At 56.5% G+C, this 23,787-nt stretch overlaps 1 protein-coding gene across 2 annotated transcripts in view; it reads right to left on the reverse strand.

The window, feature by feature from the left end:
* Window positions 1–23,787, reverse strand: part of LPIN1 (lipin 1) — a 101,278-nt gene that overhangs the window by 75,685 nt on the left and 1,806 nt on the right. The window contains exon 2 of one of the 2 annotated variants that reach the window (XM_054569559.1): window positions 4,771–4,827. The exons of the other annotated variant lie outside the window; for it this stretch is intronic. Coding sequence (XP_054425534.1) covers window positions 4,771–4,827 — 57 coding nt within the window. The remainder of the gene's footprint in view (window positions 1–4,770; window positions 4,828–23,787) is intronic. 2 annotated transcript variants of the gene reach the window in all.

Here is a 23,787-nt window from a genome sequence, read left to right on the forward strand (position 1 = left end):
CCCACCCCACTGACTAGTACAGTGAAATCATCATTGTTCACACATGCGCATTCCAGTCCACTCTCTTTGGCTGCCAGGTTATATAGATGCCGCACAAACTATCCACGTTATATTAAGAGTGGCTGGACTTTTTCCAAACAGACCTCTTATATGCTAAAATGAGACATTCACGCAATGTTTCTTTTGTTTGTTGATTTTAAGTATATAGCACTTTATTTCTTCTCTGTTGTTTTCACATCAATAAGCACTGAACTCTGATAAAAGAAGTCGCAGGGGTGAGGAGGATGTGGAAGAACTGGAGATCAGTGATCGGAGTCTGAGCCTGGACCACGAGGGTCTTCTCAGACCGGGTAAAAGAGGTGTTTTAACCTCAATCCAGACTCAACCACGGGCTCCACACGCCGCCATCTGCATCACAGAACAGCACTTCTTGGCTCCCTGCAACCTTGATTGCGCCACACAGAAGTAACATGGTGAAAGTGCAGGGGGTGAGAGCTCCGGGCAGTACCCGGGCCTGTCCACTGCCTTCAGGGATCCGGCTGCGGCAGGAGGAGGCAGAGGAACCGGGGGGAGGCGGAGGGTGAGCGCAGAGAGCCAGCTCAGCTCCATACTGCAGACGTGCATCCGTGCAACCTGTCTGTGCACAAATGACAAGGGGGCCTTGGGACACCTCTGTAAAACCCGAGAGCCCGCTGAACAGGAAGCGGCCGTTCTCTGCACAATCCCAGTGAAATACGTTATTGTTGCGCTGCCTGTCACTGACCCACGCCAGGCAAGGCTTGCAGAGTGAGGCTGTAATGATCCAGGTTTCAGAAAAAAAGCAATTGGCTGGAAGAGACGCCGCAGCGCACCTCTAGATAGGAACCCAGGGAATGTCACTGGCCACCTGCGTAAAAGCTCTGTTGACAATTCTGGACAAAAAAGAAAACCTTGGGGCAGATGGCAGGTGAGCCGAACAGACAAATACGCGTTTATCTTCCCTTTATTTCCGGATACCTTATTAAATTTCAAGGAAACTTCTGAGCTTAAAAGCTCACAACAGAAGGGGGCATCTTCAGTGGAGTCGGTGTTTAATGACATTTGGAAGGTGAGCGCACAGGAAAGGACAGACCGAAGAGCTCAGACAGCGCAGGCTCTAACCTGGACCACCTGCCGAGGGGGCTGGGCCCCTTTGTGTGTGGGCACTGTGGGGCAGGAAGGCACAGGCAAGGCATGGGAACTGCTTCTCCAAACAATGAAAAAGAAAGGCACACATGACTTCCAGGAAAAACACGCCTCCTCCGCAAGGAAAACTCCATCTATGACAAAGGCGGAGTCTGAATGTCCTAAACCAGGGTGCGAGTAGCATAAATGGCAGAGCCTGAGAAAGGGCAAGGCGTTCGCATAGGATGCTCTATGAGAGTCAGCCAGATTCTCCTCCGTCGGAGTTTAAGTCTGTAGGATATCGTGCGAAGGAGATACGTACCTAGACTGGAGGTAGGAGAAGGAAACTGACTTCACGGTGAGTCAGTGTTTCCTAGTTCATTTTCTAGAAGCCAAACACATGAATCGCTTTGATAAAATTTTTCAAAAATATATGTAAAACTAGACAAACTTTTCACTTCATCTCCCTACAAAAATGTGCTCCCTCCAAGACAACTACATTTTAAGTCCAGTCCTTCGTCAAAACTGAATGACAACAAGGAATAAGGAAAATAAACAAAATATGGCTTCAAGGAACTGGGCCGGGATAATCCAGAATTCTGGGAACTGTTGCTCTTATGAGAAATGCTGCAATCGAATCAGTGTGTGGCCAGAAGGCGGTGTTTTCAAATACATGCTGCTCTGAAGACAGCAGAAAAGATGGCCCAGGCTTGATGTAACAAATTGTGCCAATGTTCTGACAAGCAGATGCGTGAAGGAGTTTTGGCGCACATTTGATTGCTCACCTGTCTCTCCAGGGCCTTTTGTCTTGAACGAATTGTGTGCGTGCACAGGGGAGGGAGGGGCGGGAGGGTGAGAGTGCATTTGTTTGGGTTCTGCACCCCGTGGCCAGATTCTTGGACCCAAAAGCCGACCTCTTAGAGAAGCCTGTCCTCAAACATTCCCCAGGTGTATGAAGAATTTGTCACTGGCTTCTCTGTACTGATGAGCCCGCATGGGACTCCACTGTGGCACACGTCACAAAGCGTCACTGTGTTCTGGCACGTACTGTCTCCTCTACTGTTTGGTGAACCCTTGACAGGAAAGGCCAGCCATGCACACCCATCCCTGAATCCGGGGCCTAGCACGAGCCGCACACATGCTTGAGTCCTGGCGTCTGGCCCATTTGCAGAGCAACTAGGAAAGAGACAGCGACAAAGAGGCAGAGGGAGATTCTGAGTCTCGCTTCTGCTCTGTTTCACTTCCCTTCATTTTCGGTTGTCTCATCACGAAGCATTTTTGGGATTTATGAACCTTCCTTATCAGGATAACGGCATACACACAACCAAATACTTTGACAGAAGAGATTCTGGTGGGAAGCCCACCTCTACACCCTCGTCCTCCTCCCTGTGTGACTCTGCCACATGCTCTCCCATGGGACTTTGTCCCCCTTCAGTGACGCTGCTCCCCTGCTGGCCCCACACAGGTCGGGATTTCCAGGCCAGACCTTGCCCCTCCGCCCCCAACCACACATCCGAGCACCTGCTGGACACCGCCACGTGGACGGGCCACAGGCGCTCCCGGCTGAGCCAGGCCTGCAATGAGCTCGGGTCTCCAGCCCCGCCCCGGGACTGTGCTCTGACAAGGCCGCAGCTCTCAGGCGGCATCACCTGCTTAACGCCCCTCCATGCCACCCCCGCTGCTGCCTGTAGGATGGCGTCGAAGGCCCTTACGAAGGTGGACAGGCCCCCAGGTCACTGGCACCCGGCTTCCTCCCCCTCCTCCTCCTCCTCCACGCTTACCGCCCCCAAGCTCCAGGTCCCCATGAGCACTGTGCTCTCCTACCTCCGTGTCTGCCTAACACAGTCCCTTTCAAGACTGCGTGATGCTCACCTTCTGTTAGAGGCGTTTTTCTGAAATTGCTGCTACACCTTCCACTCGCCCACACGGAGCTACAGACCCGCTTGCCTCGACACAGAGCCCTGTGGGGACCGGCTGGCCCTTTGTGTTTAGGACAGAACGAACGCTCCATGTGCACAGAGGGGATGAAATGGAGCTCAGAGGAGTGAGCCAACGTGTCCACTGACACACCTCCTCTACGTGGCCGCGCGGCGACCAGGACCCTGGACGCCTAACCCAGCTCCCCTGCCTAGATGGCAAAGATGTTCTGGAATTTCACCTCGTCTCTCTATGCTTCCCATCCGGTCACTCGAGGACCTCTGGGGAGGGCCCCCCGCCTGTCTCTCCCTGTCCCATAGCCCCTGGGCCAGAGGCTGCAGCAGGAAAGCAGTGGCCGCGGGCCCCGGCCCCAGCTGCCGCCTGGTCTGCAGGACAGCGGCTTGGCCGCGGGCAGCGCCTCCGACCGCCTCAGGCTGCCCCTGCGCTCCCACCCGCAGACAGGGGCCCACTTTCCAGGACTTCCTGCCCTGCCTCCCCCCCCCCCAGGAGCGGCGCCCCGACTCCAGGCCTGACAGCTACCAACTACCAGCTGGCCCGTGTTCCTGGCCTCGGATTGGGCCCCTTCCCTGCCAATCCCCTCAGAAATAGAATTTCTGCTCTTCACAGAGCCCGGGCCAGGCCCCCCTCAGGGCCCTCTTCCTTCGCCCACGGGGCCTCTGGGGCCTCTCAAGGAAGCTGCTCGCTCTGGCCAACACTGCACCAGGCCTCACATGTCCCCTGAAAACCCCCGTGGTCCCCACTCCGTTCCAGGGTCCCTCTCAGACCGTGAGCCCTTCGAAAGCGAGGACTAAGTGTTGTTACTTTTGTTCTACGTAGAAGGCTTAGGACAGGTCACAGAGGGACAAATAAGGGTCCGGACTGTATGACTTCATCTCTGGACAGTCCCCAAAGCCCTTCCTTGAATCTCTGCACCCCCGAGCTTATTACCTGACATCTATTCCCCACAGGCAAGGCCCTCGGGTTGGGTCAGGGGCGTGTGCCCTAGGGGAGAGGGACAGGAGGCGTCAGCCGGGGCCTCCATCGGGGGCCTGTGCGAACACCCCTCCCAAACAACCGAGGCCCAGACAGGCAGATCCATGAGGAGAATCTAGAAGCTGGAACTGGCGCAATGGGAGGGCATGGCCCTCAGGCTGTAGAACGTGGGGTCTAGGGGGATCCCTGAAGTCGGGATCCAGGGGCAAAGCCAAGATCAAAGCACTAAGCAGTTACAGAGACCATCAAAGGGCCTGGCTGAAGCTCGGGCACCAGGCACAGGGCAGCGAGGCAGAGGCCGGAGAAGCCAATGGGTGCAGGAGGGAGAGACAGAATCTGCTAAAGGGCCTGGGGGGCGGCGTGTATCTTATCAATACCTGCGGCCGTACACGGCCGGGCCACAACGGCGTGGGCGTGATAGGGACGCTTCCTGTCGGCACGAGGGAGCCGCCGGGTGGTTTTTAATCAGGGAGGCGGCAAAATCCAACCCGCGCCTGGGGGAGGATGGATCACAGGGAGAGGAGAGTAGAAACTAACCAAAATGTTCCTAGTGCCATCAAACTGGAGAGGAGTGCTCTGCGGCATCAGCTGAGTGGCGGGGTGCTGGGCTGGAGCCCGCCCCCGCCCGTGGCAATGAACCCCAGTTTGTCCCAGAGTCTTGGGTCTCATCTTGAAATGTAAAAGTACAATTAGGACATTCACAGCCACTTCACTCACGTTAATGTTTGAAGACCACACATTTCGAATCCATCCCGGGTCTCTCATTATGGGAATCTGAAAAACAAAGACATTAGAAGTTAATGAATGAGAATGTTCTGGAATGAGATGGTGGTAATGATCGCACAATGGTGTGAGTGTGTGAAACCCCACCGAACTGTACGCTGCAACATGCTGGATTCTGTGGTCTGTGAGTGACATTTCAATAAGAAAGGAAAGGAAATGAAAAGGCCGTGGTGGCTTTTCTCTGAGCACGTTCATTCAGCGTGAGGTCTCCGTGACACGGAGTGCCAGGAAGCCACCGATCTCGCCCCTTCTTGCGAGCCTTTGTCTTGTCCCTCCCGAAGCACTTGTAACCTATCGGTGAAACTTCAGGAGATGAGGCAACCTGACCAAAGACAGGGTCTGGAGTCAGGAGACGTGCCTTCAAGGGCCACCTTGCACTATCTCTGAGCTGGGTGACTGCTCTGGGCTTGTTTTCTTACATGTCAAGTGAGCACAAAGCCCCCCAGAGCTGACGGGGTGCTGCGGCAGTAACTGAGTCCCAGGTGCAAGGGCAAAGCCCGGCCCACGCAGGGGCTGAGAAGGCGATTGGGGTGGCCTCATCCCAGCCCATGGGACCTGCGGAGTCTCCTTCCCCTAGGAGGCCCCCAGTCAGACCTCCCAGAGGGCTGCCGCCACACCGGGGTGGCCCAGCCGGGCTCACTCTTCCTAGACTTCGACGGCACTTAAGTTATGCTCAAAATCGTGTATGCTCTGAGTGCAGCAAAGCAGCCCGGAATCAGCAGCCCCGGGAGCCTCTTACTCCTGTCCGCCTCGCCCTGCTGCCCAGCCTGCTCACACGCCGCGCTGCCCCGGCCCGCAGTGGCCACTGGCGAAGAGCTAGGGGGACGCTCGACAGCATTCCTGATTCGGTTTTCCCCACGCACGCAGAGATGAGCGCAATGTAAATCTTGTCCTTGAGTCTCTGGTAGTCCAGTCGGGGGAGCAGCCGGGAAGACAGGTAGGGCAGTTTGTTGTGGTGACCCTAATACACTTCCTAAAAATTTAAAAATACTGCTACTATGTTACACTAAGTTAACAACTAATCTCTTTACAAGGGTTCTGCACGTCTCCAACAACACACCTGGAAAGAAAAGAAGAGACAAAAAAAGAAGGAAAGGAGGGAGGGAGGGAGGGGTGCAATCCTGAGGCTTTTGTTGAACTGCCTTCGGCTCAAGGACATGCATCCTCTCCCTGCAAAGAGCTAAATTTGCTCTTCTGTAACCTTTTAATGATTATGTCGCCTTGAACCATTTATTAAGTTCACACTCCTTGTTTATTAAGAAAGGGTCACCATCAGGACAGTGGGAGCCGCAGGGACCCCGCCTGCAGGGACCGCAGGGGAGGGTCTCGCCCGCAGAAGGCGACACTTCGGCTGCGTCTGAGGGTGAAGTGGGGCGCTCGGGGAAGAGAGGAGGGAGGAAGGCCATTCGGAGCAGAGAAGAGAGCGGGTTCACGCGCACGAAGGCACCGCACGTACATCTTTGGGGAGCGGCGAGGAGGGCCCGTGGCTGCGGGTGGGCCCAAAGGGACCCCGGGGGGGGTCCCTGGGCGGGAGACCTGGGTTGAGGGGGTCCTTTTCTTCCTCTATGTTTCCTTAAATGCTCCTCTCAAGCGCAGTCTTTGGCAGCAGCCGTATGCAAAGAGACAAAAGGGAGGTGTATGGCCCTGTCACGGGAGGGGCCCGGCTTCCGCAGCCGCGGCTGCAGAGCCCGGAGGTTTCAGAGACGCGGCGTGAGAGCCGTCACCGCACGTGGCGGGCAGCGCGGACCAGGAGGCCGAGCAGGCCTGGGTTTCACGGGAGGACAGGTGCAGAGCCCCGGAACCGCTTCTGGAATCAAGAGGATAGAGTTTCCCGTAGGCCGGGACCTGGGGGAGGAGGCAGATCAGAGTTAACGGGCTCTCCCCTCTCCCCGGGGCTGCACCTCCCTGGGAGAGCAGGGCGAGGCCACGGGTTTCCTCATCTACAGATTGCGTCACAGGGCAATCAATTCAATCCTGGTTTCAGCTGAGGGATGCCTTTGAAACACCCCCTGGCGTGCATTTCAGCCCCTGGGGAATACCCAGCAGGCCGCCAAAAATCACGCACGTTGGATACAGATGGTCGGAACCATCCAACTCCGATGCCTCAGGGGGCGCCAGCCGTCGTGCGCCCGCGCCCGCGCCCACGCACGAGGGACAAGGGTTGCGCTGATTCTGCCCTCACCAGGTAGGCCAGGGAGGTGGGCAGCAGCTCAGATTCACGAGGTGGATCTGGGTTTGGTCCTGATTAAAAGTAAAGTTTCAAATGAAGCACCAAATATATGTGGGCGGGGGAGGGACAAAAGTCGGCTTACAATGGTGAGTACGCTACACAGTTTATCCTTGTATCATAATGTATTAATTATTGTATTATTTTCCATACGAACAACTGCAAACCTGCTTTTGCCCCGCCCGGTGTATACTTTACTGCCATAGGAGCAGCGATGCTGTCCCCGCCAAGGGTTTGGATTGGTTTTAGAGATTAGATATAAACACAAGAACACCAAGAGCAGTGAGCCCATGCGTTCCAACAGTAATTGCTCTCAAAGCGAAGGAGAAAACAACCTCATCCCACCCACAGCTATTTGTTGTCAATCCACATTCTAACACAAACTTGGAAGCCCGGGCCTTGGGCTCTGGGCCACAGACAGCTATGAACCTTAGTGGAAGCGGAAAATGAACTTGGGTTCGAATCCCAGTTCTCTCACTGGGAGCTGTGCGGCCTTAGAGGAATTTCACCTTCCTAAGCCTCAGCGGCCCCGCCTCCAAATGCCAGCGCGTGGGACATTCCGGCTTCACATGCGAGTTAGGGGGCCACACAAACATTCAGTCCGTCCAGTTACAAATGTTAAAATTTAAGAGAGGAAGAAAAGGAAAAAATAAGTACGGACAGAACATGAAGTCACAAATGAGGGAAACGCAAATGTGCATTTCCTTGAGTCCCCCTTTTAGTTGCAGAAAGTGGACAGAAAGGTGTCCCTGGCTGCTGATGCCTAGAGAAGGTCCCAAATAACTACACAGGTCATAGCTTCGCTGAGGCGAACGCAAGCCCATTGTCCAGAAGGTGCTCATCTACTCCTGACACTGAGTGTCCGCTTCTGCTCGGCACCCAGGACTAGCCACGAACTTTTGCACGGTGCAGTGTTGTTTCACACGGTAGTGTCTCTTTTGATTCTTACCTTGGCTCTACAAGGTAACTATTTTATTGTTATTCCTTCTTTACGGATGAGAAGATTGAGTTTTTGTTGTTATTTGTTTAAAGATTTTTATTTACTTATTTTGAGAGAGAGAGAGGGAACGGGAAGGAGAAAGAGAGTGAGAGAAACATTGATCTGTTTGTTGCCTTTCATACACGCCCCAGCTGCGGGCAAACCCGCAACCCAGACATGTGCCCCGACCGGGAATCGAACCAGCAACCTTTCACTTTGTAGGACAACTCCCAACCAACAGAGCCACGCCAGTCAGGGCGGGTTTGTTTGTTTTTTAAGAAGAGAGGATTGAGGCTTAGAAAGACTCCGGTGACGGGCACCTTTGCTGATCCACAGGTTGGGATTTCCTGGCCAGCCTTTGTCCCTCACTCCAGACCGCACATCCAGCCCCCTGCTAGACCCCTCCATATGGACAGGCCACAGGTGCTTAAGTCAAGTCAGCAGACCCTACCGAACCTGGGTGTCCCCAGGGGTTCCCCAGAATAGTGTAGAAATGGAAAGAGAATCTGGAGTCAGGGGAAGTGGATCTATGTCCTGGTTACAATACTTAATAACGCTTATTGGGAAAGGTTTGAGCTTCATGTGGGCTTCAAAGGACATGTGTGCATGTGTGTGCATGTGTGTGTGTTAGATTACAGGGCACCTCACATGTTTTGCTGCCCCTCTCACTGACTAGCCCTCCCCTTTAATCTGAGCGGGCCTTCGTGACTTGCTTGCTCAATACTGTGCAGGACAAGGGCTGTTCCCCAAGCCCTGAGGCTAGGTTGTGGGAGACCTTCCCAAGCCGCCCATGACCCCCTGCCACGCCCCGGAGGGGGTGCCAGCGACGCTGTAAGGGGTTTCACTGCCCTGAGGCCCCTGGCTGTGCACGCCTGGGGGGCACTCCTGACACCAGCGCCGCCGAGTGGCCCTCTGGCCACCCCCACCTGGCCACCAGACACCTGAGGGAAATCACCAGCCCTTGCAGACCAGCCCACCCCCCAGTCAGTGGATTTAAGAAATCCACTGCGTCACCTCGGTGACACACGAGGGGCAGAACAATCCCCCAGCCAAGCCCTGCCCGCACCCTGACCCCTGAAACACGAGACAAAAAATAGTTGTTGTGTTAAGGCACCAAGTTCCAACGCAGTTTGTTTTGGAGGATTAAGTAGCCAGCACAGAGCACATGCCTGCAGGGACAGGGTCTGGATTGCATTTCTGTGTGATTGTGTACAAAACTGCACCTGTTATCTGTGTCGTGGCGGAGAGCGATTTTGCAAGGTGTGTGTTTGCTCTCAGCTACGCAGTCTGTGCCTCTGAGTCCCTGATACGTGTGTTTTTTATTTTCTGTGTGCAGTTATGGCCCAATGATGAGGCCAACTCTCCCGTGAGAAATCTAATCCACTTTGCCTGTTTATGAAGAGAAGCCACGCAGACCATAAACACACGCACACGTAGGCGTGTCTGCCCGAGAAGGTTTGATTGGAAAACAAGATCATAGCCTCAGATGAGCAGATTCTAATGGGGAATCCAATACAGGCCATCAGTGAGCGCCCGCTGTTGCCAGGAACTATGCCGGGAGCCAGGAATTTGGAGAAGGAGGAAACCTGGCACAGCGACCTGGGCAAGGCCAGCAGCATTGCGGAGACTCCGTGAGGATCAGGCCAGGATTATTCCCCGGGGGAGCCGGGGCAGTTCCAGGGGTCCCTGGGCACCCTGAAGCCCCAGCCTCCACACCTGTAAGATCGGTCCCTCTGGGCCGTGGGTGGGCGGCTCAGAGATATGCCACCGCCACTCCAGCCCCCCAAGCATGGCTCATGGGGTGTTGTGCAAAAGCCAGGTTTACAGTGCATCCAATCAATTTAGAAACAGAGGCAAAGATTTTTTTCCTGCATGGCCTCTCAGCGCCCTCTCTCCATCACCATCTGCCGTCAGTTTCTGAGAGGAAAATAGGACGTAGCAGTTCCCAAACGCATCCGCCTGAACCCCTGTCGCCGAGCCGATGGTGGCGTTGGAATGCCAGATAACTCACTTGGGAGAAATCCTGCTGCAGAAACAACAGGTGGCCGGGGGGGGCCAGTCATTCACACGCCCCATCTCCACCTATCTCCCACCCCACACACCCCCCAAGATAAGGCCGTGGATTTAAGAAATCCAAGCCTGAGCGGGGAGCCTGGAGGAATCGGCCACAGGAGGGCTGGGAGGGAGGGAAGAAGGGAGGGCTGAAGCGGGTCGGCCGTTTGTGCCACAGCGACACGAGCCAGAGAGCCAGAGAGCCAGAGAGCCAGAGGCAGGACCGAGGCCAGAGCAGGGGAGGCTGGCCCAGCGACCGGCTACTGTATCCGTGCGTGCGTGCCTCGTGCGGTTCCTGTCATAGACAGACCTCTGGGCACACGCTACGATTCCTTGCTTAGCTGGGCCATGCCTTGTAGAGCAAGACGTGGCTTTCTCACATGGCCGCGTGATTCGCCTTGCCCTGCCTTTTTGTTGTCAGCACCTCAAGGCTTTCATACAGAGGCCCTTGCTGCCCCTGGTAAGGCTGCCGCTCCGGGGACCAGCCAAGGAGAAAAATCAGTGTCGTCGCTGTGCCACAGGACACCCGCTTCGTGATTAAAATGAAAGAGAAGCCGTGCTTATTTACTGATCTTGTTAAGACTAAAAGCCCCTCACTGGTGGCCCCGCTGACATCCCGGCGTCCACAGTCCGTCTCTTCTCTGGATCTCGGGGCTGGACAAGGTTTGTGAGCACAAGTTTCCTAGGAAGCCAACCAACCCAGAGCCCTAACTCAGCCACCTCCTTGATCGGGCACTCACACCCGGGGACACTACCCCCCTGCTCTCACCACCACAGGGCCAGGTCCCCAACCGCGGGGGACCTGCGCCCCAGAGCCCCTGAAAGCGTGCACCCCAGACGGCCCTCGGCCGCCCGCCCGCTCCTTCCCTGGGGCGAACACGGTGAAGCCCTTCCTGGCGCGTTCCCCTCGCTCCCTCGGCCTCCCCGCGGGACCCTGCCTCCTGCCTCCAGGGCCTGGGAGGTTTACAAATGTCTTGCTGCACGACAGTCACCGGGTGTCTCATCATACCTGAATAAAACAAGTCCTGGGTTCCTGGGTTCCTTTAAAATGCACGGCATCCTGAAGCCGCAAGGCCAGAGGAGATGAGGATAACATCAAGACATTGATACGCACAGGGACAGAGCGGATACAAATAATGAGGGAACAGTTTAGTGCAGCCACAGCCCCAACCAAACTGATACCGGCCAACCAAGGACACGTTGGCGCCAGGCACACCAGGAAGCAAAGCAAGTTCCTTCATCTGTGAAATGGCCATAAGCATATATTGCTCTTATTAAGGTTAAATGTGAATGTGAAACACTAAGCACAGGAAGCAGCATCTACTATGCATTCAATGAATGTTATATCTTATCATCATCATTATGACTACGTCTACCATCGTATGTCACCTACATGGCAGCAGGCTAGTGCGATTGCTCCTCCTGTGCGTGCCACCGGGGCCAGGTGCAGGGGACAAACCTGCCTGCTGCTGTGACTCAGAGAGACCAGAGCGCACTGGAGTAGTTCAATGCAGTCAGACTTTAATTAAGCATCTACAACTTGTCATGTTCTGTGCTAAGTACTGAGTTCCTCGCTGGGACGATGACAAAGCTGACTAAGAAAGGATCGCTTGAGTTATTCATAGTCTAGCAGGAAAAACAGGTGCAGAAACGAATCTCTCAAATCCACCCCGACATGTATAACCGTGGAGGCATGAGCAAAGCCCTGGGGTCGCCCAGCCGGAAGGAAACCGCCTGGAGAGGGTGGGTGAGGGTCAGGGAAAACCCCCCACAAGAGCTTGGTGTTGATGACCAAGTAGGAGTTCACTGGGCCAACAAGAGAGGACATGGCCCGCAGAGAGGAGACATAGCTTCCAGGAGACACGAATCGCCTTGCAAGCCAGCGAGGAGACAAGAATACAGAGGAACGTGCAACGTAGAGCTAAGAAAGAGAGAGGACTCTTCCCTCTTTCTGCAAATCAGGAAGAGGAGTTGAAGACTAAGATGGAAAGAATCAAGCGCCACAACGGTGTTTCTTCCAGGGAGTGACAATGTGACACAAGCCACGGTTACAGAGGAGCGGTCCGGGAGCCCAGGTGTGTGCAGAGGCTCTGGGGAGGGGCGGTCTCAGTCACCAGTGAGCAAGTACCGACCACGTGCTGGGACCCGTACTGCTCATTTACAGGTGTGACTCTGGAAGCCTTGGGGCCCCCCAGTGCGTTAGTTACCTCAGTGTCAGCTTAGAAATGACCAAGCTGAGGCTCGGAGTAGCTTCACATGACCTGCCCGAGGTCACGTGCCGTGGAAGCGGCCCAGCTTCCTGACCTGACCAGGCCAGGTCTGTCCAGCCCCAAAGCCTTCACTCTTGTCTCTCTGGTTTGCCTTCAGAGGGGCGGGGAGGAGGCGCGGAGGCTGCTGCAGCGGCCCATGAGGAGGGCATGCAGCGGTGGCATTGGGCCGGGGCAGAGGGCACAGTGGGGCAGACGTCCGGATGCCAGAGGCTGCGACAGCCACGCAAGCTAGGCTTCTGGGCAGCCTTGACCTCAGCCCACCCACAATGCCCCAGGCATCATGCCCCCGACCGAGGCTGGTCAAGCTCTGGGTGCAGGGCTGTTCTTCTGCCCTTGGGCAGACTCTTGGGGCCCCACTTGGGGCAGACTGAGTCCTTGACTGCAGGTGACTATGAACTGCGGACACAATGCCCAGCACCCTAGTACCGCCTGATACGTGGTGGCCACTGGACGCTGCATTTAGAGGGATTTCACCCTGTGGAGCAAGGCTGACCGATGGCCATGTGAGCGTCCTCCTCAGTGTGGAATAACAACGCACACCTACTACGTGCCAGGTACCCAGTCCACGCCCTCTTCTCGAAGCATTGCGGGTATTCTGGTTTTCAGTGGAGAAGCTGACAGTCAGAACGCCGGAGTGCTTTCCCAAGGCCACACGGCTGACACGCTCTGTCCACTCTCAGCGGCTCTGCCCACTCTGCCCAGCTGGCCAACGCCCACCCGCCCTCGGCCGATGCTCCCAGGTTTGCAGACACAGCAGCAGGCCATTTAAAAGCCCAGCTTTTAAAAAGCAGATCCTGACCCACCTGACCCATGAACTCAAAAGTAGGTGAGTTTCACCAACGCGGAACATGAAGAAACAGCTGCTTCTGAAAACATGAGATCCATGTGACATTGTTCTTGCACTTCTCAGAAGGGGCGGGCGATTTGGGAGCCAGTCAGCAGTCTTGATTCCGGGGAGGACTTTTAAGCAAAGAGCTTGGAGAAAGCCCCTTGACCTTGGGAACATCCAGTCCCTTCTACGAAAGCTGGTCTCCTGAGATAGCCGCCGTGAGGCTGGACCCTGGCCAGACCGCAGAGCCAGCAGCAGGCCAGAGGGGCGGTGGCTTAGGAAGCGGGACACAGCGCGGCCCGACTCCTCCCGGCTCCTCCCAGTGCCCCTCGGGCTGAGCTGGTGGAGACAGCAGTGCCCGTCCCTGGGGGTTCGGGGCCTGCAGAGGGGGGCACCAAAGGGAAAGTCTGTCTGTAGCTTGAGAGAAAACGACAGCATAGTCAGCACAGACCACGGTGACACGGTCTGGCCACCACTGGCCCACTCAGCCCCAGCCGGGACCGCAAGCAAAGCTGGACTCCAGGCCGGGAGACTGGCCAAAGCGGAGGCAGGCATGACAAGCTGGGCCTGTCTCCTCCTGCCCCCTGACATTGCTGCAGGGCCCCAGGGCTGGGGCTCACTCCTGGCCTGATGGGAGAGGGAGGAGCCACCTGGGAGGGAGAGGGAACATGGGCTGGGTGCCCAGGCTCTGCAGGCGACCCACGGCCGGCAAGGCCAGCTGATGAGGTGTGAGTCAGGTTTTCGGTCACTACACTCTTCCCCGCTCACCCTCCAGGACCCGCGGCCTTTCCCTGCCCCGGGCCAGGCCAGGCCAGGCCGAATCACTAGCAGTGGCAGGCAAGGAAGGGGCCCGCAAGTAGTAAGGGTTTAGCAGACGCTGAGCATCCTCACACCGGGGAGACAGGCCAAATTCCTCAGTCATGATACACAGAGTCCTGCAGGTTGTGGCTTTCAGGCCAAGGAAGGGAGAGGTAGGAGCCAAAGCCTGACTCCTGGGTTAACCCAGCATGGCCAGAGGGCCTCCTTCCTGTCCCCACCCTGTAGGGGGCCCCAGGCCACCAGGAATGCAGCCGCAGCCTGGAGGGCAGACAGGCCTCAGGGTCGCTGCAAACGCAGGAGCCAGGTTCCAGAAGGGGCAGCTCTTTCAGGAGCAGCCAGGAAGCCAGCCCCAGGGCGCACGCGGGCTCTGGGGCGGTGGGGACTCTGCATAAGGAGGCAGGTTTGTGACCCGGCACATGGACAAGGGTGCAGGGATGGCCTGAGGGGGGCTGGGTGGAGGGGGCAAAGGGGGAGAAATTGGGACAACTGTAGTAGCATAAGCAACAAAATTTTTTTTTAATGTGTCAACTAAAAACAGCATGCAGTTCTGGGGCGGGGCCGGAGCTCTGCCCTTCCTTCCGAGCCGCTCCCAGGCGATGCTGCTGCCCCCGCGCGTCCCAGGGCCACGCTTGGAACAGCACAGGACCCGGATTCAGACCAGCTCACTTCGCAGACCAGATCATTCCGTGGCGCACCTGGATTACACTAAGATCATTCTAGAATCTCTAGACCTGTATGTCCCATACCTGGCTGCACGTCGGAGTTACAGTGGCAATTTGTTAAACGTGCCCACGGCTCAGTGCCAGAAATTTGATTCCATAGGGGTAGGATCTAGGATTTCATAGCATTAGAAAGAAAGAAGGAAAGAAAGAAAGAAAGAAGGAAGGAAAGAAAGAAAGAAAGAAAGAAGGAAAAAAGGAAGGAAGGAAGGAAGGAAGGAAAGAAAGAAAGAAAGAAAGAAAGAAAGAAAGAAAGAAAGAAAGAAAGAGAAAGAAAGAAAGAAAGGGGGGGAGGGAGGGAGGGAGGGAGGGAGGGAGGGAGGGAGAGAGAGAGAGAGAAAGATCCTCGCAGATTCTGGGGCAGAGCCCTTTCCCAAGGCGCTAGCCGCGCCCCCTGGCCGTCCCGCGACCCGCAGCGGCGCTCTCCCTTGACTATTTCTGGCTCTCTAGCTCCACCTACCACATTTTCCTTGTCAGGCCCAAGGACCTCCAAGCTTCCGCTCACAACTGGACAAACGGACGGGGAAAGCCCCTGTATGATGTGAGGGACGTGAGGAAGGCTGGCCCCTGACTCAGCCTAAGGTTTCGCTCCCACTTAAGGCGGCCTCGACGCTCTCCACTTCTCAGGGGCAGCACAGCCCCAGGAGCTCAGCAGCAGCGCCAGCCTCCCATTTATCTCTCTGTCCCGGGGCCGTAATAATGACGGCAAAATTAAAGCAGAAACTTTGAGCTAAGCATTGCCCTCTCTTCCATTCTCATCAGAAAAACCCCTGAGAAGAGCCATTTAAATGAGCTGCAGCCTGTGGTTTCTCCTCCTGCACACCACGGAGCAGCAGGGGGCGCAGTGCACCTCGGAGGGGGGATGGAAATGCGGGAGAGGGGAAGGGAGGCCCGCGCTCCTCCAAGTTATCTGCTTCATGGAGTCATTTGCTTCACGCGCTGTTTGCTAAGCACTTCACAGACACCGCCACTCAGGACCTAAGCCTGCCCGCTTCTCAGGATCCAGGGGGGATTCACTGACACCTGCTGAGTCAACTCTCCAGCAGCAGACCCCGGGAGCTTCCCACGTCCCCGGGGAGCCTGGTATTTGGGGTGCATGGTATGACCTCGTTGGACCCTCACGGCAGCCCGTTGTGCAGACGAGGTCACGCGCGTGACCTCACGCAGGGCCAGAGCCAGAGCCAGAAAATGGGACTGTACTTCCTACTGGCATTTTCACAGGAAGGAAAGCTATTCCGAATCCTGGGGGGAGTAAGGACTGTTTGCCTTGAGCATGCCAGCATTTCCCACGCACACACTCCCAGGGAGGCAAGGCCCCACTTAGGGCGCGGTCGGCGTGGGCACCGGGCCCTGCAAGCCCCCAAGTGAGTTGTTCTTAGCGCTGGAAAGCCACAGACACTGACAACCCGTAAGAAAGCGGCAGGCACCAGGCAGCACAACTCTGACAAAGCAAACCCACTCACTGTTCATGGATAATCAGGTTCCCCGATGAGGGGCGCTCATCCACACAAATGCGTGTGCAGGCGTGCACGGGCACACAGGCACGGGCACGCAGCGGTTTCCAAAGGCATCTGAGGCATCTTTCATGATACCCTACAGGATCGGTTGGATAACCTGGGTTGGGTAATATTGCAGTGAGTACCGAGAGTTAAACTAACGCTCCTGAAGAATTTGGAAATCCACTTGGACGGATGATTTCATGCCCCTGGCTCTCTTCTGCCTCTTTCCTTCCTAAACATTTTGTCGGTATTGGGTTGAAATAGAAAGCGTGTTTGCGAATCATGGTCAGAGACGGTACAGTGACTTCGTACTTGGAATCACACCCGCTGACCCAAACGCAGGGTCTATAAAAAGACAAACCAAAATGACATCGTGAGGCTCAAAGACAAGGTTAGTGTTGCCAGGAACCAAAGACAGGTTAGAAGGAAAGCCACCAGCCTCGGGGCTCTGGTCCAGAAGCCGAGGGTGCGGCCAGCCCCTGGGGAGATCGGGCGCAGGCACGAGGCTCCGCAGTGAAACCCCACGTGCGAAGTGGTTCCCGCTGCTGGCGGAAGAGTCTTAAAAACGCAGCCCCACTGCTTAGGGCTCCGGCTCTGGAGGATGGGGGGCCGACAAGGACGCAGCCTTTCAAACAGGAATCAGACTGAGCGGCTCCCGCTCAGAGTCTGTGTGTCAAACGTCCGCCATATCACTTCATGAAAGCGGGTCTGCAAGGCCGACCTGGGCCCTGGACTGCGCCCCTGGAGGCAACGAAAAGGGAATGTGTGTCACCCGGCCTTCGTGCTGGAGGACAAAGTGCAATTGGGGGGGGGGGGAGACGGGTATTAGAGGAGGGAAATAACAACAAATAAAATAGTCCTTCAAAATGAGCCCCAAAGCAAGACCTCTTACCCCTAGGAGGGACTATAAAGCTGAGACATGCAGCCAACAAACATTTGGATGGATTCACACCAAAGTCATCTTATTAAACTGCATGACGGTGACTCTAAATAAGTATAATTAGGATGCTTAAAGGTATAGATTAAGGAACGACTTCCACTCAAAATAGAAAGTATGCAACAGAAAGGAACAAAAATGGAACGCTACCCAGTAGCTAGGGAAAAGAACCAATTAGATGTCTTAGAAATGAAAACGATAGTCATTTAAATTAAAACAAAAATATCAATATAGCGGGAAAAATCAAACAAGAAGCAGTAAAAGAATTCATAACGTGGAATATAGCCAGGAAGACCTCAACCAGCACAGCAAGTCAAAGGGATGAAGAGAGAATTTATGTCTGATAAGTGTTCTAGAAAAGAGAATTGACGACCTCGCAGAAGCTCTTGGAAAGATGTCTGAAAATCTTCTAAAATTGAGAAAAGACATGAGAGATGGGCGAAGGTGGGCTCTGCACACTGAGGAGGGCGAATGAGAGTGAACGTACATGCGTTTAGTGACACGGTGGGCCATACAAGGCAAAGCATAAAGTTTAAAAGCCTCACAGAGACTAATATCTTTTAACTCCTGAGGGGAAACAACTCTCAACCTAGAGTGAGCCAAGGCCCAGGTGATATTGGGCAGGCGTATAAGAACAGTGAAGAATTTAAAACTAAATCAGACATTAAATGGATATGTTTAAAAATTAAGAAGAAGCACTAAAAAAAGGGGGAATTCAATCTACAGTCATAAAATCTGCTGAAGGATAACAAAAGGGAGGATGGAGAACTATGTTTTTTCAATTGTCCATTCCACAGAAGCCAGAAAAGGAAAGCAAGTAAGTCAGATTTTCGGGCGGAACAAAACGAATACCTTGGATAACGGGATTTCAGGATCGGAGGACTTGGACAGGGCCCACACCAGAGAAATGACATTTAGCACAGACATACTAAGTCTGAAGGAGTGAATTGTGTAACTGCTCGTAAGGTCCTGAACGTGGTCTGCCTGCCTGGTGTTTTCTGGAAACGCTGTGGGGGGCTCCGGTGCTCAGGACTGAGAGTGGCTAACGGGACTCCCCCTGCTAGGCTCTTAGGGGCTGGCTGGGGGTGCAGGCCCAAGGGGAGGACCGCCCCAGGCCCCTCCCACCCCACACCGAGGACCCCACACGTCGTCGTCGGTAAGTGTTGTTTCATCCAGAGAGTGTGCAAGGGCAGGCCCCGTGGAGAACGGTGCCTCTCCTGCTGCTCCCCACCCAGTCCCCGGCATCACCGACGCAGAGGCATCGAGTCCCAGGGTCGGCTGGAAGTGACCACGGTCGCTGCTGGGAACCAGGCCTCTGCCCTTGGCGGCAGGGCTAAGCAGACACGCGCAGCCTGGGAGCGGGGGCTCCCGGGAGAGTTAGGGTTCATTCCCGCAAATGCTCTGCGTGGAAAAGTGCAAAGGCCGCTTTTCCTGGGAGGAGAGAGCGTGGACTTGCAGAGCAGGAGGGCTGCACCGGAATGGTGGTCCGCGGCTGGTCCTGTGACCCCGGCCAGGGAGGCAACCCGTCGACTGGGCCACCCACGCGCTCCTTAGGAGGGCTGATGAGCCGCGAAGGGAAAAGGCCTCCCGGGGCCCCGGGCGTAGAGAAAACACTCGGTAAACAACAAAAGCAACAACGCGCCTGGACGTTTATCGCCTTTGAAAGCGCTTTAGATCATCCATAAACTGGGAATAACTCCTGTGTTTACAGATACCATTAAACAAGGCGTCTGCTCAGTGTTCACTGTGTAAGACTGGCCTTTCCCTTTCTAGCTGGTGGCCTCTCCCCCACTGGGCACCTCTGATTGGAGAAAACCCAGAAACCCGACCCCATCTTGCTTCACCATGAACTGTGAAGTGTCTATCAAATGGCTATTAATAAACTCAATTTCTGCCTAGGTCAAATCAGGGAAGTCCCCAACTAGCCAAGTCCCCTTTTCCTTTATCTTGAACAGCTCTGAGAGTCAAATCACCTTGTCCTTAGAATAAGAAAATTCCCTGGAGAATGCCAACAAAACTCTCTCACTGTTGGCTGAAATGTTTTATGCACTAATTCATGTTTCAATTGTCTTCCACTTGCCCGGAGGGCGGCCCTGGGAATCTCCCGCCCAAGGGTGCCCCGTGCGACAGTGCCCTCTAGGGGGCATTTTTGAGCCAGAACACAGGGCCCGAATGACAGTAGTTAGGGGTTCGCTGCCCTTCTCTGGGGTAAACGGGAAAAGGCAGGGCCTGCAGGCGGTAACAGGGTGTGGAAACAGGGTCCTCCCAGCCACGGGCCAAACAGAAAGGCTCAGTCCACCAATCGGAGGCCCGGAGACAGCCATTCCCTGCTGCTCCAAAAAGAATTCCAGACTGTGATTCCAGAGCTGAATGGCCCTCAGGAAGTTACCCCCCGCAGGGGGCTCCAGCTCTGCTGCCTGTGGGGAGAGGAGGGGGGCAGGCAAGGAGGTGGTTGACATGGGAGAAGGAAAGGAGGCTTGAGAAGGGGGTGGGGGCAAGCTCGCCATCTTTGCGCCTTCACAAGCTGCCCTGCATCTATAGGGAGGGGTCCGGATATTCTCATTGGCAACGCAGGTCCTGTATGGGGGAGGGGAGGTGCTGGGAATCGCGGTCAGGCCACGCCCAGGGCCACCGCAGGCCCACAGAGCCCCTCCGTGCAGCGTGAATCTGGACGAACAGATCCCAGGAAGGTTTCCCGCCCCTCCTCCGACTTCCCAGTGTCCAGAGCCGGGCGGCAGGGTGAGCAGAGTCCAGGCTGGATTTCAGCCCCCGGGGCCCCAAGCCAGCACCCTGTGCAGGCCACAAGCTGCGGGACCCTTCACAGCCGCCCTGCCAGGCCTCCTCCTACCCAGGTCCCGATCGGGCTAGGCCCCAGTGCCCCTCCCCAGGAGTAACAGCTGGCGCCCGTGCTGGCCGTTGCACCCGCAGAGGCTTGCGACGGCCGCAGGCAGCTCTGGGGCGGGTAGCCCCGCTCGGAAGTCGCCGCGGGCCGGCTCAAAGCCACCCCGAGAGCCCAGAACCCAACCCCTGGCTGTTCCAATTCTCCGTGTTCCTCTACGGAAGACGAGTCTCCCTTTGGAGAGTCTTGTTCTCTTCATGCTGGTGACAATAAACCCTTCAAAAGTCCAGAGGCAGCCCCCCCGTTGCCACTTTGCTGTCCCCGCTGTGGGAGGCGTCGCTCCCTGAGTCCCGGCCACCGACCGCGAGCAGGAACGCCAGCAGCCACATTGCCGCCATGCGCGGCGAGACCCAGTCGCCTTCTCATCGCTCGCGTCCACGGTGGCTTGTCTGCAGAGAGCCCCCGCCCCGCACCGCCCCTGCATCCGGCCCACCCCTGTGGGCAACCCCTTAGTCCGCCGCTCAGGGCTGACTCGCCTTCTCTCCGCCCTCACATCCAGTCCCTTATTAGCTCTACCTTCAGAATATCTCCAGAAACTTCTCATGCCCTCCACTGCACCCACCATGGTTCAAACCACCTCCCCCTCCCCCTGGGATGACTGCACCCACTGCCTCTGTCCCGCCAGCCCGGACCCAGGAGGCTGGTCCCCAAATGCACACCCTCCAGGCCAGTGCCCGCCCCAAATGCCCCCGTGACTTCCTGTCTCACTCAGAGCCAAGGCCAAGGCCCTGGGGCCCTTCCTCCCTGACGTGGTCTTCTCTCGCCCTTGTTCCCTCCGCTCCAGCCACACCGGCGTCAAACCTGCCACAACGGGTCAGCCTCAGGGCCTGGCACCGGCTGGGTCCCCGCTCACTCCCTGAAAGCTCAACTCAAACGTCACCGTCTCAGCGTGACCCACCCTGACCTGTCCGGGTAAAACAGCACCTCCACGCACACGGTGCTCCCAGAGCGCTGGCTCCATGCGGCACTGGTTTTACTCATTTGTTTGCTTGTCCTTCCCTCCTCACCTGGAGCACACGCGCCAGGAGGGCGGGCTGGCCTCTCCCACTTGCTGCCCCATCTCCCGCTGCGTAGCAGGAGCCTAATGAATACTTACCACTGGGACGTATACACAAATGAAGAAACAATAGCCTTATTATTTTTGTTTGGGGGAGCACAGGAGGTGACTGCCATGGGCTTTTTATCTTTTTATCTTTTTTTTTTAATGGACTAAGGGAGGGAGGGAGGGAAGAAGGAAGGAAGTACCGTCCACTGTTATAAGCATGTCACAGAAGAAAGACGCTCTAGCCTGCTCTAAACGAGCAGTGTGGTCCTCAAGTAACGATGTTTCCCCAGGAAGTCGAGTGGCAGGTCACATCTGCGTGTACACCGCCTGACACCGGCCTCATCTTTCCCTCCGCACACCGGTGACAACCGGCACGCACACCAGCCCAGCCCTCCCACTCTACGTCACTGTGGTTCTTCGCTGGGCAGGGGGAAGGGGGAGATGGTCACGTCTCCGTGCAGGCCCTGCTCCCGCTGACGTGTGGAGCACTCAGACTCGGTCTGGCCGGGCTCCAGCTAGAGAAGCTGGCTCGGGTCCAGGGCTCCGGCTCGGAACAGCAAGGGCCAGGGGGACGCCAGCCTGTGGCTCGTAAACCTCACAGATCAAATCACAGTGAATTCATGCCCACAGCTCCTTCTATTACATTGTCCATGCAGCTGCTAAGTGAAAAATAAGCAGACTTACAAATTCACCTGATTTACCCTCACCATAAGCTGGCAAAGCAGGTTTATCAGCCCTAATGGTATAGATGAACTGGAGGCGAAGAGGGACTTGGAGGAGGGGCACACGGGAGGTGACAGGGCAGGTGCCAGGCACACCTGCCGGGGGCTGCCCCGCCCCCTCTGCTCGCATCAGCAAAGCCCCAGAAGGCGAGCGAGCGGGAGGAAGCGTGCGCTGGGACTTCGCGTCAGAGGCCCGTGCAGCCCTCTTCTTTTGTGCCTTCCTCCCCAGCCCCCTTCCCATCCCTCAGGTCCAGCCCTGGGCCCACCTGCTGCAAAAGGCTGCCCTCCTGCCCTGCCTCATGCCCGGCCGGCGGCTCCCAGCGCAAACTCCGCGAGCCGCGGGGCCCGGGTGAAGAAGCCCTGAGTCCTGCTCTGTGGTAGCAGAGCAAGGGGTCTGGACGCGGGCGCTGCCTCCTCACAGTGCTGAGGCCAATGGTCCACTTGGAAACGATCTGCCGCCTCTTCCCCATCACATTCACAGGCTGTCTTTTTAATTCGGGTTTAGTTCTATTATTAATAACAGCTACCGTTTACCAAGCACCTGCGAGCATTCTATTATTAGGTTTTGTAAGCCCCGTTTTACAGGTGAGAAAGCTAAGGCTCCAGAAATCAAACCTTGTAAGTGGCAAAACTGGGGCTTGAGCCCAGACCTAAAGCTTCTGCCCTCTTCCTGACCACCCGCCCCGCCCCCACCCTGGCCTTCACTCTGGGCCCTGTGAATTTGGCCCGGAGCATCTGCTTTCTATCACAGCTAGACGCCTGACCAGGATGAATGTCACCGTGGGAGCCCCAGCTAAGGAGAAATAAAATCCCAAGCGGCCAAGGAACAAGATCTGCAGACTTCGCCTGAGGGGAACAGCCTGTCCTCTCAAAGCTGGTCTTCGCCCAGGCCGCCCAGGCCTGAGTCCCTCAGCCTGGAAGGCCACCCCGCCCCGCCGCTGCGAGCTCTGATTATTGAAACCCTACTCTTCTCCAAGGCGGGACTCCAGTGCCAGCCAGCGTCTCACAGGCCCCTTCCCTGGCCCGGCCGGTTGGAATTGGTCCTGATCGATGACCCTGTGAACTTGGAAGCAGCCCGGGGCCAGGTCTACCCACTGGCATTCTGTTTCGGCCTCCCAGACGTGGGGGGCAGGTGTCCCCCTCTCTGCACACCCTACAGGGCTCTGCACATGCTCGGGGCCCAGAAGGCAAGCCCACGGACTCTCAGAATGGCTGTGGCCAAGGTCACATGTGGATGGTGCCGACTAACAGGTGCCTCGCAGGTGCCCAGGGCTGCCAGCGGCCCTTTCCCTGTCCCAGGACAAAAGCACCCACCATGGCTGAGCCTCTTTCCCTCGTCCCGGAGGCAGCCGCCCAGCCCGGGCTCCCGGCCGCGGCAGGGGCCGCCGCCTCCGACGCTCTCCGCAACGCCCTCGGTCCCTCGGGGCTCCTGCCTCGATCTCCTGCTTCGTGTTCCCATTCTGCTTTGCTGAGAACGCCCCTGGGCCAGGCCCTCCTCTGTCCTCAAGCGCGAGTCCGGAGGCCGGATGCCCACTGGGGCGGCCGGTGGGGCTCCCAGGACCCCCACTGTGCAGCCCCCCCCCCCCCGGCACGAGAGGTCAGGTTCTCCCAGACACGGGCACACACCTGCACCAGGCCCAAGTTCCCGGGCCCCTTCGGACTCTGTGCCCGGGCGGACACCCTGCGGGGGCCGGCACTGCCGCTCCAGAGCCCAGGGCCTGCCTCCCAGGAATGGCCTTCCCCAGGAAAGAAAGTCGCAGTGTCACACAGCGGCCCCCCGGGACAGCACAAAGGCCACCGAATGTTTTAACCTGAGGCTTTAGAATCAACCCCACGGGGCGCTGCATGGGGCTGGAAGAGCCACAAAATCGAAGTGGCCAAGAGGTGGGCCGGCAGCCCTTGCCAAACCACACCCTCTTGCTTACACTCGGCTGCACATTCTACATCTTCCATA

This window comes from Pteronotus mesoamericanus, unplaced genomic scaffold (assembly GCF_021234165.1).
Source record: "Pteronotus mesoamericanus isolate MK-2021 breed Mesoamerican mustached bat unplaced genomic scaffold, CSHL_Meso_final contig_101, whole genome shotgun sequence".
Classification (NCBI taxonomy): Eukaryota; Metazoa; Chordata; class Mammalia; order Chiroptera; family Mormoopidae; genus Pteronotus; species Pteronotus mesoamericanus.